Here is a 20658-nt window from a genome sequence, read left to right as displayed (position 1 = left end):
TATTAGGACTAATTTCCTTTAGGATGGACTGGATGGATCTCCTTGCAGTCCAAGGGACTCTCAAGAGTCTTCTCCAACACCACAGTTCAAAAGCATCATTTCTTCTGAGCTCAGCTTTCTTTATAGTCCAATTCTCACATCCATACATGACTACTGGAAAAACCATAGCTTTGACTAGACAGACTTTTGTTGGCAAAGTCATGTCTCTGCTTTTTAATATGCTGTATAGGTTGGTCACAGCTAGTCTTTTAATTTCATGGTGGCAATCACCATCTGCAGTGATTTTGGAGCCCAAAAAAATAAAGTCTCTCACTGTTTCCCCATCTATTTGTCACGAAGTGATGTGACCGGATGCCATGATCTTAGTTTCCTCAATGTTGAGCTTTAAGCCAACTTTTTCACTTGCCTCTTTCACTTCCATCAAGAGGCTCTTTAATTCTTCTTTGCTTTCTGACACAAGGGTGGTATCACCTGTGTATCTGAGGTTATTATATTTATCCAAGCAATCTTGATTCCAGCTTGTGCTTCATCCAGCCTGGCATTTCACATGATACACTCTGCATATAAGTTAAATAAGCAGAGTGACAATATACAGCCTTTCCCGATAATATACTCCTTTCCTGATTTGGACAATATACCCCTTTCCCGATTTGGAACCAGTCTGTTGTTCCATGTGCAATTCTGTTGTTCCTTGACCTGCATACAGATTTCTCAGGAGGCAGGTAAGGTGGTCTGGTATTTCCATTTCTTTCAGAATTTTCCACAGTTTGTTGCAATCCACACAGTCAAGGCTTTGGTGTAGTAAATAAAGCAGAAGTAGATGTTTTCCTGGAACGTTTTTGCTTTCTCGATGATCCAACGGATATTGGCAATTTGATCTCTGGTTCCTCTGCCTTTTCTAAATCCAGTATATCATGCTTCATGTATTGTTGAAGACTGGCTTGGAGAATTTTGAGCATTACTTTGCTAGTGTGTGAGATGAGTCCAATTGTGCAATAGTTTGAATATTCTTTGGCATTGCCTTTCTTTGGGGTTGGAATGAAAACTGACCTTTTCCAGTGAATGGATATACATTAAAATAAATTCCAAAGGTCTCATCAAAGGCTAAGATACATTTTTATGGGATTTAATTATGGAACCCACATGGGAATACTATGACATCATCAACCTAGATCAAATCTAAGATTTACATTATATTGGAGGTAAACAGACTGCCCACCAGTTATGGCTGCCATGGTGGCAAAGTGAAAAATAAGCAAGTTATCTAAGAAAGAGGTAATGATTTTCATGCATTGGAGAAGGAAATGGCAACCCACTCCAGTGTTCTTGCCTGGAGAATCCCAGGGATGGGGGAGCCTGGTAGACTGCCGTCTATGGGGTCACACACAGTCGGACACGACTGATGTGACTTAGCTTAGCAAAAATACAGCTATATCTCAAGGCACCTTTTTCACTTACTCATAAATTTGTGAGGATGAGTAGAAAGTTGTTGCTGCTGCTGCTGCTGCTAAGTCGCTTCAGTCGTGTCCGACTCTGTGCGACCCCAGAGACGGCAGCCCACCAGACTCCCCCATCCCTGGGATTCTCCAGGCAAGAACACTGGAGTGGGTTGCCATTTCCTTCTCCAATGCATGAAAGTGAAAAGTAAAAGTGAAGTTGCTCAGTCGTGTCCGACTCTCAGCAACCCCATGGACTGCAGCCTTCCAGGGTCCTCCGTCCATGGGATTTTCCAGGCAAGAGTACTGACCATAGAAAAAAATCTGAAGTGTTTTATCCAGTTAATATACAGTTAGGAAGTCAGAAATCTGTCTCCCCGCTCCAGTTCACTTAAGGAGATTTGTGTATAACTTGAAAGTATAATCTGTGTATAGCAGCCAGAGCAAGAAAATAATCTCTCCTAGTCACACTTCTAAGGCTCACTTTTGGTCCTTAGGAGTTTTGGCACCTTTCTTGAAACTACTTCCTCCCTTCTATCAGACCTCCTTTAACTAGAGGGGGGAAAAAAAGTAAAAACATGCTGCTGTTTCACATTCAAACTCATCCAGCTTATAAGGATTTTAAAAGAATAAAGGCAGATAAACTGTTGCTTTTGGAAATGAGAAACAACGTAATAGACAAGAATTCATGTGTGTGAATATACAATTTTAACCAGAAACTTTAAAGATCTTTAGCAAAGGCATGGTGTATCCTACATCAAAATATCTCCAACTGCTGAAATCCATAATAATTAGGAATCATTCCTTACCAAAAGAAATCATTATCCCATATAGATAGTAAAGACAGAATGTTTTTCATGAGAAAGTAATTTGCAACTGTTCAGAAATATAGTGCCAAGGAATCAGAGAAAGAGGAGGGTGGCATCCTAACACTGGGAAGATTCTCTTTTGCTCAGAAAACACTTCTTTGTACATCCTATTGAGCAAAGATCATGTGCATGAAGCATATGTGCATTCTGATGTGAGAATGAATAGAGGAATAAGTGAATAGCTATGGTTTTTCCTGTAGTCATGTATGAATGTGAGAGATGGACCATAAAGAACGCTGAGTGCCAAAGAACTGATGCTTTTGAACTGTGGTGTTAGAGAAGACTCTTGAGAGTCCCTTGGATTGCAAGGAGATCAAACCAGTCAATCCTAAAGGAAATCAATCCTGAATATTCACAGGACGGACTGGTACTGAAGCTCCAATACTCTGGCCACCTGATGTGAAGAGCTGATCTCATTGGGAAAGACTTTGACTCTGAGAAAGACTGAAGGCAAAAGGACAAGCGGGCAGCAGAGGATGAGATGGTAAGATAGCATCACCGACTCAATGGACATGAATTTGAGTAAACTCAGGGAGATAGTGGACAGGGAAGTAAGGTATGCTGCAGTCCATGGGAGCCGCAAGAGTAGGACACAACTTAGCTAATGAACAACAACAACAAATTAGAGCACAGCCAATTCAGGGAAGTACAAAGCTGCCTGAGGGGTGCAGTGGGGTGTCTTTAGCTGTCCAAAGGGATTGATGACCAAGGATCTGACTAGTCAGTGGTAAGTGGCATGGGAGGGGAAATAACAGAAAATCTCTAGAGTATCAAATAATCTATTTTGCAACATTATACAGGAAGCAGACAGGAGCAACTATGCTTCTGCTACTAAAAATCATTTATAATTGTCTTTGATCTAGCATGAGTCAACATTCGTGGGGCTAAAGAGGAAAAACTGTCCCCAGGAAATCCTGATCATCAAACTACCAAAACGTACTCCAAATGTGGCCACTTCTCAGTACGTCTAACATAAGTCTAAGCCATCATCATCCTCAAGTACTGTCACAGCTCCAAAACTAATTTTCCTGCTCCTACATTTATCCTTCAAGTTCTGCTAAATACAGTAGCTAGTAATGCTGCTAAAGCTAAGTCAGATCATAAGGCCAGTATGGCCAATACAGAGTGAGTGAAGAGGATGGCAATAAACTGGGGAAGAAGAGGGAGGGACACAGATCACATAAAGGTTGGAAAACCACAATAAAAGTTTCTCTTTTTTCTTCTGAATAAACAGAGAAGCCAGTGAAATGATGTTATCTGATATACAGTTTTAAAATATCACTATGGATGACACTACAGATGGTATAACAAGAAAAAAAAAAGCAAAAATGAACAAGACTGGAAGCAAAGAGGTCAGTTAGGATTTCAATAACCCAGGAGAGAACGAAAAGTGGATTGAAGAGGAAGGCAGTAGGGGTACAAATGATATGAATGAGTCATATTCTGAATATATTTTGAAATAAAATTATACAGGATTTGTTGATGAATTTTGTTTAAGAGAAAGAGGAACCAAAATGACTCAAGTTTCAACAGGCACAATGGAGTTGCCATTTCCTGAAATGAAAAAGACTAATGGAAAGTTATGACCAACCTAGACAGCATATTAAAAAGCAGAGACATGACTTTGCCAACAAAGGTCCCTCTAGTCAAGGCTATGGTTTTTCCAGTAGTCATGTATAGATGTGAGAGTTGGACTATAAAGAAAGCTGAGCTCAGAAGAAATGATGCCTTTGAACTGTGGTGTTGGAGAAGACTCTTGAGAGTCCCTTGGACTGCAAGGAGATCCAACCAGTCCATCATAAAGGAGATTAGTCCTGGGTGTTCATTGGAAGGACTGATGTCTAAGGTTAAACTCCAATATTTTGGCCACCTTATGCGAAGAGCTGACTCATTTGAAAAGACCCTGATGTTGGGAAAGACTGAAGGCAGGAGAAGAGGATGACAGAGGATGAGATGGTTAGATGGCATCACTGACTCATCACTGACCCACTGACATGAGTTTGGGTAGACTCCAGGAGTCAGTGATGGACAGGGAGGCCTGGCATGCTGCGGTTCATGGGGTCCCAAAGAGTCCGACACAACTGAGTGACTGAACTGAACTGAATGGAGGAACAGGTTGGAAGGGATATAAAATTTCTGTTTTGGGTTGGCTAACTTTAAGGTGACTTTAGATATCTGAATGACGAATTCAAGGAGAAATTAGATATACAAGTCTGGAGTTAAGAGAGAGGGCACAGCTGGAGATATCATTGAGACCTCAGTTTGAGGGTTATCAGCACAAAGGTTACATTCAAAGCCATGGGATGGGACTACCCAGCAGAACTTGAACAGGTGGTAGCTTCAACAGCCTAGAAGTCCTACTGAAGTCTGAAGAACTGTCAGCATTAAGATTCTAGAGGAAGTAAGCTAGAGAAAAACAAGTGGAGACAGACAATAAGATACTTAAAACAGATTTTGGGAAAGTATAGATATTGTTAATGATGAGGTAGGTAAAGACTGTCAAAGTGGGTGGCCAAGGTCTTGATTTGGGGATGTTAAATCACTGCAAATAATGACAAGAATAGTGGTGGAGATAGACACAGTACCCAGATGCTAAAATACTATTCATTGAATGAAGAAAAAACAGCAAAGAGATCTGTAGATGTTTGCAAAAAGGCAAAGAAGAGTATGGTTTGATCTCGTAAGACTTGTCTCAAAGGGACAAGAGGAAAGAGAAACACAATCAATTGTGCAGAACCCTAAGGAGAAACAAGGTCCTTTGACACATGGAGGTTTGAAATGCAAAACTGCCTCCATCTGAAACAGCCAAGAGGAAAGTAGTTTCCTTAGGAAACAACCAGATTTAAATTAGACTAAGAAGTTAAAAGACAAAACTATAACGTTTACTCCAAAACACTGAGAACATAGATTTGGTCAGTGACATACTGTGAGTTCCAAAAGGTAGAGTGGTAGGATTTAGATGGGGAAGAGCTAAGTTTAGGACAGATGGTGGGAAATGGAAAAAAAGAGCCAGCTGTCCTTCTTCATTCTTCCCTGCCTCTGTGGTAGAAGAATCTAAATTTTTGCTGCATTCCTAGCCATACAAAATAAAGATTATGTTTTCTTAACTGCCCTCAAAACTGGGTGGAGCCACATAGGACATCAACAGTTCTTAAACCCAATGGGGATATTACAAAATCATCAACCTCATGGCCCAATCTGGGATTTATATCTTGTGGTGGGGGCAACAGATTAACACTACCCAACAGTAATGGTTACCCACAGTGACAATATGAAAAATGAATGAATTACCTCTTATAAAAGCAATATAAATCAATATAATTGGCAAATAAAAACTTGGAAAATAATAACATGCTCCCTGCCATGCATCAAGACATATATAATGCAGCAATAAAACAGAAGGAACCAAGATTCCTGACCTTATAGCGAGTCCTACCAGTTCTATCTAAACTTTAAGTGATAGAAAATAAAGTTTTATCATGTTTAAGTTAGTGTCATCAATAGTTAAACTTAATAGTGAACTAATGCAGGGGATTAATAGTCTTGAATGTGGAAACTGAGGTAAACAGGGATGTAATGAATGATCAAATAGTCCCCATGGTCGAATAAAGGAAAGCGGATAATCAGTTTAAATTGCCTTCTTCCTGGAATGGTTTTCTTAGGAGGTTTGTGGTGCTGAGGAAAAGTTCCGTAAGAGAGAAAAGGGAAGTCTTGCTAGAAGCACATGTAACTCTGCCCGAATTTCCAGCTCTAAGACTACAGGCTTCAACATTAACTCTTCTTTCTCCAGAGTCCTAATAGACACATGATTTCTCTGACCTCATCTCCTGTTTCCTCTCTTTTCACTCAAACTGCTCCAGTCACACTAGCCTCTATGTTTTTCTTCTTACATACCATGTAAGAAGTCTGTTTTGGGGCAAAGGAGAAGAAACCAGTGGACAGGGATCAATTGGCAATACAACAGAAACAGAAGATAACTAAGACAGCATGGTCCCAAGAAGTCATCTGATCAAGGACACTGATAATGGAGCACTTCCATTTGTAGACTGACAGTTCACAAAAACATAAATAAGGATGGTCAGTGGGCAATCAAAAACATGAAACAAGGCACAGCCTTAATTTTAATTAAAGAAATGAAAATGAAAAAAACTGGATGCCATTTCCTGTTGTCAAAGTGACCAAGTACAAAACACCCAGAACTCAGCACTGACATACAGAAACATAGTCACATACATTAGTGAAGAACAGAAATTGGTAATAATGGTTATTGATTATTTTTTTGCCCCACCCCTCAACACTTTTGATTTCCTTCTCCAGCTCTGGGGAATCTCCTACCTTACAAATAAAAAATTATTTCCTCTGTAGCCATCCTTATAGCTAGGACACAGGCAAATCACCTAGGTTTTGCCAATCTAACACATCTATGCCATATTTTGAGTTAGAAGATACTGATTTGAAGTAGGTATATAAAAGGAATTTACCCTGAGAAGAATTTCTAGTCATAGGATTTTGTCATGTATCAGTACATGGATGGAGGAGCCTGGAAGACTGCATGCAGTCCATGGGGTCGCTGAGGGTCGGACACGACTGAGCGACTTCACTTTCACTTTTCACTTTCATGCATTGGAGAAGGAAATGGCAACCCACTCCAGTGTTCTTGCCTGGAGAATCCCAGGGACGGGGGAGCCTGGTGGGCTGCCGTCTATGGGGTCGCACAGAGTCAGACACGACTGAATCGACTTAGCAGAAGCAGCAGCAGTACCTGTAAATGTATACCAAGAGACATATACAAACTGTACAAGCTTGTTTATTACAGAATTCTATATAGTACTATCAAAACCCAGAAATTTAAATATTCATCAGAGATTATACACTCATATTCCAGATACATGTGTTTTTAATGTGGAATAGAATTAAGAATTAATGTTAAGAATTAGACTTAATATTATGCTAAATGAAAGCAGTCATAAAAGGGCAGATACTATGTAACTCCCCTTATATGAAATACCTAAAGTAGTCAAATACAGAGATACAAAAAGTAGAATGGTGATTACCTGGCAGGAAGGGGAAATGAGGATAGAGATTCAGTTCTGCAAGAGGAAAAGAGTCCTGTGGATGGATGGAGGTGAAAGTAGTACAGCAATATGAATGTATATAATGCCACTGAATGGTACACTTTTAAAAGGCAAGATAGTTTACAAAAAAAAAAGAAAGAAAATTAGATTTAAGAAAGAAAACTAAAAGGTAAAAGCACTAAGAAAATGAGAAAAATTTTAGGAGGGAAAGAGAGAAGGTATGACTTGTCAACAAGAATATACATATAGATAAAACATAGCAGAGAGCCTCAGAAGTGAATAAGAATATGAAGGACAGATAACAAATGCAAGCATTAGATCACAACTTTGTTTCCAACAGGTTCTGTTTGGGTCATTTGCACACTAGCTAACCCATGGGTATTGATACTAACAGTTGAAATTAATGGTTTGCTGACGATTACCCAAGGCTCTGTTTTTAAAAGTTCAATTCTTATCAACAGTTTTCTAAATTGATACCTCTGATTAGACTCTTAAGTCTCTTTTCCAGTAAAGACAGGAGTGAAAGAGAAGCAGATCTTTACTCAGATTGGTTCCATCATAGAACCACATGTAGACTAGAGCTGGGATCTCTTATATAACAGGGAAGGCAGAGGAAGATGAACCATTTCCAGGGACCGATTCAAACACCTAATAAACAATGGGAACAGGCTTGGCAGTATAGTTCAATTACTAAAGACCTCCAACCCCCACCCTATTCCAACTCTTGTATGTATTTGAAGTGTATGTATTGGGGCTTCCCAGGTATGTATAAGGAGTGGTATACACATTTCCTTGCAATTCTAGCTCTAAGTAGAGCTAGCTATACTTTAATCTTATTCATATTGGTTATATTTATAATCCAGGATGGCCGAATAACTTTGAACCAATAAACCATGTGACTCACAAAATTAAAAATAAGCAGTCATCTTTAATTCATCCTTTTAATTCAACTAGCTGAGAAAAAATCACATTCAACTGACAAACTAGAATGCTGTACAGCTATTTAAAAAATGAGATGAATCTATATGTATTGATACAAAAAGATGTCTATAATATCTTAAATTACAAAAATAAACTATACAGCAGTATTATGTAACTCAATCTCTTTTGTGATAAAAAAAAAAATACGAGGGGAGGAGATATATACTCAAGTTAGTCGATACTAAAATGTTTTTCTCAAAAGATGTGCAAGACACTTAATGGAGGCTTTGTAAGGGTAGAGACACTGGTGAGAAAAGGGAAGCTTTTAATCCTCATTTCATACTATTCTATACTGTTTGAAGTTATCAAGTTCATAATATTTTATCCATACATTTATAGTTTTAACATAGGAATATCTGAATGATATGTTCATGGCTTAGTTTTGCTTTTTTCTTTAAGCATTTCTGCATTAAAAAAAAATAAATGTTATTTTACATAAGATTCACTATTCCCATTCTCTTTGCAATTTCTACTGCATTTGACACACTTCTTACTGAAACCTTCACTCCGTGATCTTCCAAACACTGTACTTTGTTTTTTTCTATATACAAAATGAGGCTAATAATACCTACATCACAGGTTGGTTATGATGTTAAATGAGATAGAGTAGACATGAGATTGGCGGGGGGGGGGGGGGGGGGGGGGGAAGATATCTTACAAATGTCCAGTAGATTGCCTGAAACATAGGAAGAACTTAATTATTTGCTATTTGTAGTGAAAACTGGTGTTTCATTCAGTTCAGTTCAGTCACTCAGTCGTGTCCGACTCTTTGCGACCCCCTGAATTGCAGCACGCCAGGCCTCCCTGTCCATCACCAACTCCCGGAGTTCACTCAGACTCAAGTCCATCGAGTCAGTGATGCCATCCAGCCATCTCATCCTCTGTCGTCCCCTTCTCCTCCTGCCCTCAATCCCTCCCAGCATCACAGTCTTTTCCAATGAGTCAACTCTTCGCATGAGGTGGCCAAAGTACTGCAGTTTCAGCTTTAGCATCATTCCTTCCAAAGAAATCCCAGGGCTGATCTCCTTCAGAATGGACTGGTTCGATCTCCTTGCAGTCCAAAGGACTCTCAAGAGTCTTCTCCAACACCACAGTTCAAAAGCATCAATTCTTCAGTGCTCAGCTTTCTTCACAGTCCAACTCTCACATCCACACATGACCACTGGAAAAACCATAGCCTTGACTAGACAGACCTTTGTTGGCAAAGTAATGTCTCTGCTTTTCAATACGCTATCTAGGTTGGTCAAAACTTTCCTTCTAAGGAGTAAGCGCCTTTTAATTTCATGGCTGCAGTCCCCATCTGCACTGATTTTGGAGCCCAAAGAAATAAAGTCTGACACTGTTTCCACTGTTTCCCCATCTATTTGCCATGAAGTGATGGGACCAGATGCCATGATCTTCGTTTTCTGAATGCTGAGTTTTAAGCCAACTTTTTCACTCTCCTCTTTCACTTTCATCAAGCAGCTTTTTAGTTCCTCTTCACTTTCTGCAATAAGGGTGGTATCATCTGCATATCAGAGGTTATTGATATTTCTCCCGGCAATCTTGATTCCAGCTTGTGCTTCTTCCAGCCCAGTGTTTCTCATGATGTACTCTGCATGCATAAGTTAAATAAGCAGAGTGACAATATACAGCCTTGACGTACTCCTTTCCCTATTTGGAACCAGTCTGTTATTCCATGTCCAGTTCTAACTGTTGCTTCCTGACCTGCATACAAATTTCTCAAGAGGCATATCAGGTGGCCTGGTATTCCCATCTCTTTCAGAATTTTCCACAGTTGATTGTGATCCACACAGTCAAAGGCTTTGGCATAGTCAATAAAACAGAAATAGATGTTTTTCTGGAACTCTCTTGCTTTTTCCATGATCCAGTGGATGTTGGCAATTTGATCTCTGGTTCCTCTGCCTTTTCTAAAACCAGCTTGAACATCTGGAAGTTCACGGTTCACATATTGCTGAAGCCTGGCTTGGAGAATTTTGAGCATTACTTTACTAGCGTGTGAGATGAGTGCAATTGTACAGTAGTTTGAGCATTCTTTGGCATTGTCTTTCTTAGAGATTGGAATGAAAACTGACCTTTTCCAGTCCTGTGGCCACTGATGAGTTTCCCAAATTTGCTGGCATATTGAGTGCAGCACTTTCACAGCATCATCTTTTACGATTTGAAATAGCTCAACTGGAATTCCATCACTTCCACTAGTTTTGTTCATAGTGATGCTTTCTAAGGCCCACGTGACTTCACATTGCAGGATGTCTGGCTCTAGGTGAGTGATCACACCATCGTGATTATCTTGGTCGAGAAGATCTTTTTTGTACAGTTCTTCTGTGGATTCTTGCCATCTCTTCTTAATATCTTCTGCTTCTGTTAGGTCCATACCATTTCTGTCCTTTATTAAGCCCATCTTTGCATGCAATGTTCCCTTGGTATCTCTAATTTTCTTGAAGAGATCTCTAGTCTTTCCCATTCTGTTGTTTTCCTCTATTTCTTTGCACTGATTGCTGAAGAATGCTTTCTTATCTCTTCTTGCTATTCTTTGGAACTCTACATTCAGATATTTATCTTTCCTTTTCTCCTTTGCTTTTCACTTCTCTTCTTTTCACAGCTATTTGTAAGGCCTCCCCAGACAGCCATTTTGCTTTTTTGCATTTCTTTTCCTTGGGGATGGTCTTGATCCCTGTCTCCTGTACAATGTCACGAACCTCAGTCCATAGTTTATCAAGCACTCTATCAGATCTAGTCCCTTAAATCTATTTCTCACTTCCACTGTATAATCATAAGGGATTTGATTTAGGTCATACCAAAATGGTCTAGTGGTTTTCCCTACTTTCTTTAAGTCTGAATTTGGCAATAAGGAGTTCATGATCTGAGCCACAGTCAGCGCCTGGTCTTGTTTTTGTTGACTGTATAAAGCTTCTCCATCTTTGGCTGCAAAGAATATAATCAATCTGATTTCAGTGTTGACCATCTGTCCATGTGTAGAGTCTTTTTTTGTGTTGTTGGAAGAGGGTGTTTGCTATTACCAGTACATTTTCTTGGCAAAACTCTATTAGTCTTTGTCCTGCTTCATTCTGTATTCCAAGGCCAAACTTGCCTGTTACTCCACGTGTTTCTTGACTTCCTACTTTTGCATTCCAGTCCCCTATAATGAAAAGGACATCTTTTTTGGTGTTAGTTCTAAAAGGTCTTGTAAGTCTTCATAGAACCGTTCAACTTCAGCTTCTTCAGCATTACTGGTTGGGGCATAGACTTGGATTACTGTGATACTGAATGGTTTGCCTTGGAAACGAACACAGATCATTCTGTCGTTTTTAAGATTGCATCCAAGTACTGCATTTCGGACTCTTCTGTTGACCATGATGGCTACTCCATTTCTTCTGAGGGATTCCTGCCCACAGGAGTAGATATAATGGTCATCTGAGTTAAATTCACCCATTTCAGTCCATTTTAGTTTGCTGATTCCTAGAATGTCGACACTCGCTCTTGCCATCTCTTGTTTGACCACTTCCAACTTGCCTTGATTCATGGACCTGACATTCCAGGCTCCTATGCAATATTGCTCTTTACAGCATTAGACCTTGCTTCTATCACCAGTCACATCCACAACTGGGTACTGTTTTTGCTTTGGCTCCATCCCTTCATTCTTTCTGGAGTTATTTCTCCACTGATCTCCAGTAGCGTATTGGACACCTACTGACCTGGGGAGTTCCTCTTTCAGTATTCTATCATTTTGCCTTTTCATACTGTTCATGGGGTTCTCAAGGCAAGAATACTGAAGTGGTTTGCCATTCCCTTCTCCAGTGGATCACATTCTGTCAGACTCTCCACCATGACCCGCCCGTCTTGGGTGGCCCCACGGGCATGGCTTAGTTTCATTTAGTTAGAAAGGGTGTTTCATCACCCTTCATATATTCACTCTGTTCTGAGCTACAAAGAATTTCTTCTTGGAATACCACTTACTCCCTCTTAGCCCATATGGCTTAAGTGGAGTCAGCATGAGACCTAGGCTTAAGTCAATTAGAGCTTTCCGAAGGAAACTTTTATTCAAGTAAAAGATAGGGAAGAAAAACTCTCTTTAACTTTCCAGGTCTTCAAGTTTAGATTCAAGGCAAGAGTTACTATAACTATCTTACCACACCAAGGGGAGAGCATGGTGGTGTTAGAGGCCACTATGTGAGGTCTGAGAATAATGCCAAGACATGGGAACATAAAGCAGAGCAAAGAAACACAGTCCTAGTTCTTTCTTTGAATATGGAATCCAGTTATACTCACCTAACTTCTTGCTTACGGAAGCTATTTTTTTTCCTCAAGACAATTTGGATTTGGTCTTCTGTCACATATTATTATATGATGACAAAATTTAACTATGCACTTAAAGAACTGCAGATGTTAATTTTAATTCTATTCCAATTTTTCCCCTTGAACTTATTTATTCCCATGGGGTACAACTTTTTAAAATACAAAAAGTAGGGTTCTCTTCTCGAACTGCCTGAAATTATAGATAATGGCTGTTAGTAGATGATTTTGGACCAGAAAGATGAGACTTGGTTATACTTTCCAAGGTGGTTTTAACTTGAGTCCATCCCAACAGAACCAGCTCCTTTTTATGCAAAGTACTAGTAAGGATCAATCAAGAGGGAGTAAGTCTACCTCTCATGACCCTAATCTCTTCTCAGATCACTTCTTCACTTATTCTGAGTGTCCTACTTTCACTCTAGATTTGTCTCCACTATAGCTGTTGGTTATCAATGTCTGTTCTACATTATCAATCTGAGTTAAGCCTGTTTAAAAAGTATTTATTCTGTTTAAAAAGTATTTATGGTTAGGTTCAACTAAATCTAAAGCTATTGGTCACTTTATTGACTTTCTGAAATTACATTTCTGATCAGTCACTAAGACCAAACATTATTTACAACAACCATCAAAGGTAGTAAAACTAAGATTTATTTCTGACTTATCTTTCTTATCCCCTCATCACTAATCCAGAGATTCACAAAGAATACTATCTAACTTTAAGAGCTCAGACTATTAACTGTTAAATGTGTCCAGATTTTTACCATTCTACTGCATAGGCACCTCTTACCTCCTACATGGAAAAGTGGACAGTAACAATCTAAGCCGTGCTTGATCTCAGTCTCTTTCTCTTTTCACACATCCCACATAACTGTTAACTTTTTTTAACCAAGTCACTCCATAGCTCAAAATTTTTCTAATATTTTGAAGATTTATCAATCTAATATCCTTGACCTGGTTTTCAAGACTCTTCACAAACTAACCTTCTTCTAACTTGACATCCCATTATTCAACCTTAGCACATACCCTAACAAGGTCTATGTTATAAACACAGCAATATCAAATGCATGCAGTGTGTATGTTAGATGAACAATCATAAACAATCCTATGCGGTAGGTATTATATGCTGGTTTCATAATAAACAGAGTTTGACAAACTGAGTACGTTGTCTAAGTAGGTAGCTTTAAAAAAATGATGAGACTTGGGATTCTGTTATCTGTTACATCCTTCTCCTACATGGTGCTCTGTCTCCCATATACATTACTCAATTTGGTCTAGTCTTTGCTTTTTTTCAGGGTTAATATCTCTCCAACTTGGGTTTAGTAGTGTTTGACTTGAAAATCCAAAAGATTCCACATGATTTTAAACAGAACTGATGTACATGTTCTGGTACAGCTACCAACCAAATTTTTCATTGAGCTTTACTGTCTGTAGTTTGTCTTATGAAAATAATTTTTTTCAACTACAAATAAAAAAAGTGTATTACAATACTGAGTCAATGTTTATTCAAATCACTTTAGTCTCTCAACCTCACGGAATTCTTACACTTGAGGGGAGTGTCTTCCACACCTTCAACTCTTGAGAATCACTGAACCTTAACATGATGCTCCTCAGGGGAAGAATCATACTTTCTTACTTAGAATGACAATGTAAATTCACTCAATAAAGATTTATTGGGGCCTCAGTATGCCAAGTCCTAAGTATGCAAAAGTTAAAAGGGGGAATAAAAGAGGTTCCCAGTTCTCAGTCAAGTACTTAAGAGTCTCTGAATAAATGTTTGTTGGACGTATTCAGATCAATTAATGGTTAACAGTGCGATGGGATAGGACCAAGTTTAAGAATCTGATCAAAGTTCTGGAAAAACTAACTCCCCAGAAAAATTTACAAGCACACAGAATTCTGTACTCAATTCCGGGGGCGGGTGGGGGCTGTAGTGGAGAAGTAGTATGAACTTCTCTGAACCCCAATCACCTACTACCAGATCCACAAACTCTTAGTTAAAAATCCATTAACAAAACTAAATTATCTGGGAACAGGAATACTTGCTCAATAATCCTGATTATGCCCGAGAGTGCAGTGTATACAGAAGCTACTTAAGAAATATCTGCTGATCAATAATTTCCCCATAACCAGACGACACCAGCAAATCGTTTCTTCCATTACAGAGTCTTCCAGTCGAATGATTTTAAAAACTCAAAACCCCTTTTCACTAGTGACATTAATGACCTAATACCAATAACTCGAAATCATTATTTGCTATTCCCTACACGATCATTCACCAATCCAGATCTTCTCTCCTCCGTGCTGCCCCTCTGCTCCCTCCAAATTCAGGGCTTCCTCCTTCGCATCCCAAAAGCTAAGTCCAGAGCGCCCAGTGAGACGGGAAATAACCGATGCTCCACGCCGCACACACTGTCAAAGCAGGGAAGGTGAATCCAGTAAAGGCCACAACTTCCAAATCCTTTCCTCAACTCTCGCTTGGAAGTAAACAGACTTACCTTAAGTTCCAGGAAAGAGGGGTCGATCTTTCTCACAGAACTGAGACCAGTTACCAAGAAGCAGCGGACCGCCCTGTCACCATAGCGACTTCTCAGAGCTAAGCTGACTCCCTCTTCGCGCGATACTTCCCCTCAGAGCGTCACCCGAGCGGGCCTGAGACCCCGCCCCGCAGTGGCCACGCCCTCTTCTAAAGGGACGTTATTGGACGACTGATCCTTGACTTAAACCGTAGGGCGAATTCCACTTATCTTCTCAAAATTCGCAAGTTTAAAAAAAAAATTTATAAGAGTGCTATTGCCGTAGGGCCACGGAAAACATTGTTTCGCTTTTTTCACCTAGTAGAAAACGTTCCCTGCAGCTCGGGTCCCGCCAGGAGTTCGCGCATGCGCGTAAGGTATCAGAAGATGGCGATAATCGCCGCATTTTTTTCAAATTAGTGGTTCCCAGAAAGCATTGCGCGCGTTTGTAACGAATTTCCGTTCGAGTTTGTATTTTAGGCGCCATTTTCGAGTGAAGGACCCGGAGCCGAAACACCGGTAGGAACCGGGGGGCCTATACAACCGTTTCCAGCCTCGGTCTGAGTGGACTATCCTGCAGGTAAAGTACGTCTTTTCCTGATCGGTTGTCACACTCTCACTTCCTGCCCGGTCCGCAGGCGCCTGGAAAGAGGCCTTGAGCTGGAGCAGCCGAAGTCTAGGCTGAGGCTGCCTCGGGGAGATTTCGCTCGCTGTCACCCCTCCCCCCTCAGTCGCTCCCCGGCGGTCGAAGCTCCCGCGCGCTTCTCCCGGGCGCCACTTCTCTGAGCTACTTAAGCGTCGATGGTGGGATTGGGGCCGCGGGGCTGGGGGCCCTCTCAGCCCTCGCGGACCTTTTCTTAGAAATCTTGGTCGGACTACGGCGTCGCCCCCTGTCCCGGCCCGCTGCCCGTTTCTCTTCTCCCGAGGGACTAACCACTAGCTCTGAGCCCTTACTGGTGGCCTTTCGTAGTTTATTGTCCAGCGGGATTCGCCGCGGACCTCAGGGACAAACCCCTGCCACCCCAAGGTGATGGAAGCGGAGTTGGCGCTGCCGGCTTCCGATTTGAAAATCGCGAGCGGTCGACCCCAGCCGCCGGTCCCCGGCCGGCGAGTAGAAGGAGACCTCAAAGCCCCCGAGCCGCCAGCCGAGCCAAGGGCTATGGCGGGGAGAGGAATGTGGGCGGCGAACCGCCTCTTCGTTCCCGACTGCTCTGCCAAGAGTTGAGAACCCCTCAAACCTAAAGCTAGTACGGACTCGGAGACAAGAATCTGTGCGCTTTGATCCCCAGCCCCGAGAGTGTGGGAATGTCCGTAAATGTCGGCGTGCGGGATATAACTTCGTTTAGAAATGACGTTACAGTCTTCTCACACATTTACACTGTGGGCGGAGGAGGGGGACATTAAAAAAATAAAAAGAACCTAAGCAGTTGCTCTCTTTGCTGGCTCCGCAAAGCACGTCTAGGAACTTGCTTAGAACTTGAGAGAGCGAATCCCGCCTTCCTGGCACTTGAGTTTTTTGTGCCTTCTTTCCCGAGAACTCGCTGGCGTTGCGCGGGGTTTTTCAACGGAGCCCTAGAAAACGGGTGGACAAAGTTTTACCCGAGTGGGACGGGTGGCGGGCCGGCGGGGAACTTGACGGCGCGGCCGGCCGCCCGCGGGCTGACTTGCTCCCGGCTTTCCCTCGGCTCCAGCGACCATGCCCCGTAAAGGCACCCAGCCCTCCACTGCCCATCGCAGAGAGGAAGGGCCGCCGCGGTCCCCGGACGGCACCAGCAGCGACGCGGAGCCGGATCCGCCGCCCGGCCGCGCGAGGAGCCAGGCGCTGGCCACCGCAGGTGAGTAGCCCTTCGCGACGCCGAGGGCAAGCGCGTGGAGACCTGGCACCCAACCCGGGACGGTTGGTATTCCAGGGCGCGGACGAAAAGGGCTGCGGGGTTGACACCCGAAGGTCAAGAAAGCGATTTTCACAGATTCGACTGTGAAATTTCGGTTAACGGTGCTGGAGGGATGGGGGCTAGTAAATAGCTAAAATTCTGAACTTCTGTTCATTGTCTTATGTTTCCGCGGAAATCGACACGGTCAGCCAGAGTGGACTTTTTTCAGTGTCAGCGTGACTATTTGTTAATATGATGAAAAGTTGCTTGATCGTACAACTTCACCTCGGTGATCTTAAATTGCAAAGAGAAGATAATTTGCACCTACGCCCGCACTCGCCGTGGGTTTTGTGAGTCAAGGAATTGAGTGACATGAAACCCCTGTAACTGTCACGGGAGCTCGCCAGTGTCCAAAGTTAGGGTTCCAGATGCTTAACAGATACTGAGAGTTGAATCTAGAGCTGTAGGATTTGACCACCTGTTTAGGCAAGGACTCAAGTGATTGTGGATTTTCCAGATTTGCATTACGATGTAGTGTATTGACTCCTAAAAGGTATATTTCTATAGAATTTTGTGACTGATGGCATCTCTTTCAAAAATTTTCTTTTGTCATAAGACAAAGCCTAAAGACTGTTATCCTTTGTGAATGTAAGATAATACTGTATTTGAGTGAAAAATAGAGATTCCTAGGTTTCATAAATGACGTCTCCAAAGATTAGCAGGCTAACAAATTGCACTGATGCAGGCTTCCCCTCTCCCCCTTTTTTTCCTTTCCTTTGACTGACTTAGAAACTCCAAGTGAGGAAATTGATAATAGAAGTTTAGAAGAGATTTTGAATAGCATCCCTCCTCCCCCACCTCCTGCAATGACCAATGAACCTGGAGCTCCTCGTCTTATGATAACTCATATTGTAAACCAGAACTTCAAATCTTACGCTGGGGAAAAAATTCTGGGACCTTTCCATAAGGTATTTGACCATTTTTAAATAGCTGTTGTAAGGTAATGCATCTTTATTACAAACTGTTTCAGTTTTGTAGTTATTGTATATCCTGATTGAGAAATACATGGTGTAGTTTCTATGCTTTTAACTACTGAAATTAGCTTTTGTTTATCTGATTATCTTTTGGTACCTTTCTTTATAAAGTTCTCCTCACTGAATAGAATTTGGGTTTTATGTTTGAAAAGAATATTTTCTTTTTAACTGTAAGAATGAATTTTGTAAAAAGTCTGAGTCAAAATTAGAACATGATCTTATTTAAAGTGTTGAAACTTGTAACATACAAGACATGATCTATGAAAACTATCTTCTAGCTGCAAAAGCTTTTTAAATACTTGTAGTTTTGCTGCAAGTTAAATCATTTTAAATTGAAATCAGTAGTATAACCTTTTTAACTTTTTTTTTTCCTGTTCTTTTTATGCAGCGATTTTCCTGTATTATTGGGCCAAATGGCAGTGGCAAATCCAATGTTATTGATTCTATGCTTTTTGTGTTTGGCTATCGAGCACAAAAAATAAGATCTAAAAAACTCTCAGTTCTAATACACAATTCTGATGAACATAAGGATATTCAGAGTTGCACTGTAGCTGTTCATTTTCAAAAGATAATTGATAAGGTAAGGGATTTTGTTTAGTTATTTGCATCTTCCAAGTAAGGAAGACAGAATTTCAGGGCATTACACATTTTATTATTTTGGGCTTAAATTAGCTTGTAAAAATTAGTATATGGTTAAAGCAGAACCAATATTGATTTCATTGCCTCCGTGATCATATTTTCTTTTTGAGGTGTGATGGTGGCTGTTAAACTTAAAATATTAAAATTTAGTTAGGGAAATGAATTATAAGTAGCTCATAATAATACCTTTTGAGCAGTTCTAGTATCTTGAGTGCCAATTTTGCATTCTTTTATTATAAATTTTGGATTTGTTTTTATAAAGTTACGTTTTCATTGCTTTCAGATAAGTTACCTAAACTTGAAAATGTAAGTTGACTAATTTTACCATCTCCGTTATTTCAATTCACGTTAAAGTTAGTAGGAATCTGTATGTGTGATATGAAAGAACTTTGCTTTCGTATCAGCAACCCTTTTAAAACAGCAGAAGGATAAGCTAACTTTTTTTTTTTTTTTTCTCTCTAAAAGGAGACAGACATAAAATGCCTATTTGGGTTATTTACATGGCTTTGTTGATACTGGGGTTTTTTCTCTTCTGTTTGGGAATTCCTAGTTCAAAACTGGCTGGAACCTAAAAATGTAGAAAACTAATTACATAACGAAATGAGGATGTGATTTGGCCTCTAAGTCTTGTTTTTAACTTTAATGTAAAGAGCTTTAAATAAATCTACGTGGTGGTATAAATTTTAATTTTGTTTCTTAGTGCTTTTCTGTTATACAGTTTGGGTTGGAAAGTAGATAGCCAGTAAATCAGATTTGATTTTTTAGCTTATTAATTACACTTGATTTGTGTGAAGTTTAAAAGTCATGGTTTCAAAATGACGTAGTTTTTAAAGGAAAGCAAGTTTTAATGTTAAAGCAGATTTGCCCTTCATTTCTTTTTGTTTGATTAAAAAACAGGGGAATATAGTTGTCAGTTCTTTGCAGTTCTTTTTACCTTTAATTGATGGCTTATTTTTCACCACCACCACCCCCCAAAAATTAATCTGTATCACCGCACTACCATCCCCTCCCTTTTTCCTTGAATCATCCCTTGCAGCTTTTTTTAATGAACTAATGTACTCTATCAAGGTGGTTTAATATTTTGGGTGAGTTTGTTTTGGATACAGTGGGAATCTTGTTTCCCATCAGTTCTTTTCTCAGTTAAGTATGTTTTTAGGCTTGAAGATGTAGTTGGTTTGACTTTTTGGTTTTTGTGATCTGTGAGGAAGGAGTCCAAGAACTCCTTAGAAATAGAAAATTATTTCTATTCTTTGCTAAGATAATTAATTCTAAGAACTATTGTCAGCTTTTGTGCATATCCAGTTAAAGTTCTTAATCCATAGAATTGGTTTCAATATGAATTGAGTGAAATTTGAAGCAAACTTATGACTTAATACCAGCAATTGTTTTCTGGTTTTGTTTTTCCTCAAAACAGGAAGGGGATGATTATGAAGTCATTCCTAACAGTAACTTCTATGTATCCAGAACGGCCTACAGAGATAATACTTCTGTTTATCACGTAAGTGGGAAAAAGACTACATTTAAGGATGTTGGAATTCTTCTTCGAAGTCATGGAATTGACTTGGACCATAATAGATTTTTAATCTTACAGGTACGTTTATTAAGACATCAGAGGTTCTCTCTCTTTTTTCTTTTAGTAAAAGTGTAAAGAGGTTTTTCCCTATTGGATGAATCCTGTATTTTTGAGACCTTAAAGTACTGTAGCAGCACATCATGGTTTACATACTACAGTCAAGATGCGAATCATTATTTGCTGCTCTAGAAATTTAAGGAAATTCATTCAGAACTGTATTTTCATGATCATATGCTCATTTTGTTTGGATGGACTGACATACTTGTTCCGCTGTAGCAGCACGTAAATATTGGCGTAGTAAAATAAATATTAAACACCAATATTATTGTGCTGCTTTAGCGTGACAGGGACATAGCAACTATTTATCATTT

The 20658-nt window shown here is 40.2% G+C and overlaps 2 protein-coding genes and 2 non-coding genes across 8 annotated transcripts in view; 3 read left to right on the top strand and 1 right to left on the bottom strand.

Moving 5' to 3' along the window:
• The window catches only part of IFT80 (intraflagellar transport 80), a 131808-nt gene extending 116554 nt beyond the window's left edge, over positions 1–15254 (bottom strand). Inside the window, exons 1-2 of one of the 3 annotated variants that reach the window (XM_059880745.1) lie at positions 15150–15254; positions 6787–7067 (exon numbers count right to left, since the gene is read on the bottom strand). The gene's annotated coding sequence lies outside the window, so the exon portion shown is untranslated. 3 annotated transcript variants of the gene reach the window in all.
• A 380-nt stretch (positions 15255–15634) lies between these two features.
• SMC4 (structural maintenance of chromosomes 4) overlaps positions 15635–20658 on the top strand; it is a 33768-nt gene continuing 28744 nt past the window's right edge. The window contains exons 1-5 of one of the 3 annotated variants that reach the window (NM_001105326.3): positions 15635–15747; positions 16859–17002; positions 17831–18009; positions 18464–18655; positions 20129–20305. In NM_001105326.3, coding sequence (NP_001098796.3) covers positions 16864–17002; positions 17831–18009; positions 18464–18655; positions 20129–20305 — 687 coding nt within the window. In that variant the 5' untranslated portion in view covers positions 15635–15747; positions 16859–16863. Of the gene's footprint in view, positions 15753–16858; positions 17003–17830; positions 18010–18463; positions 18656–20128; positions 20306–20658 lie in introns of all 3 variants that reach the window. The other 2 variants (XM_024994724.2, XM_059889064.1) reach the window with 2 other exon arrangements.
• Positions 20397–20494, top strand: MIR15B (microRNA mir-15b). The gene has a single exon (NR_031363.1). It is a non-coding gene; the product is annotated as a microRNA mir-15b (primary transcript).
• On the top strand, positions 20545–20637 carry MIR16B (microRNA mir-16b). Its single transcript, NR_030891.1, has one exon. It is a non-coding gene; the product is annotated as a microRNA mir-16b (primary transcript).

The sequence above is a fragment of the Bos taurus genome, chromosome 1 (genome assembly GCF_002263795.3).
Source record: "Bos taurus isolate L1 Dominette 01449 registration number 42190680 breed Hereford chromosome 1, ARS-UCD2.0, whole genome shotgun sequence".
Lineage (NCBI taxonomy): Eukaryota > Metazoa > Chordata > Mammalia > Artiodactyla > Bovidae > Bos > Bos taurus.
The sequence above is the reverse complement of the archived record's forward strand: the minus strand, read 5'-3'. Positions and strand labels throughout refer to the sequence as shown.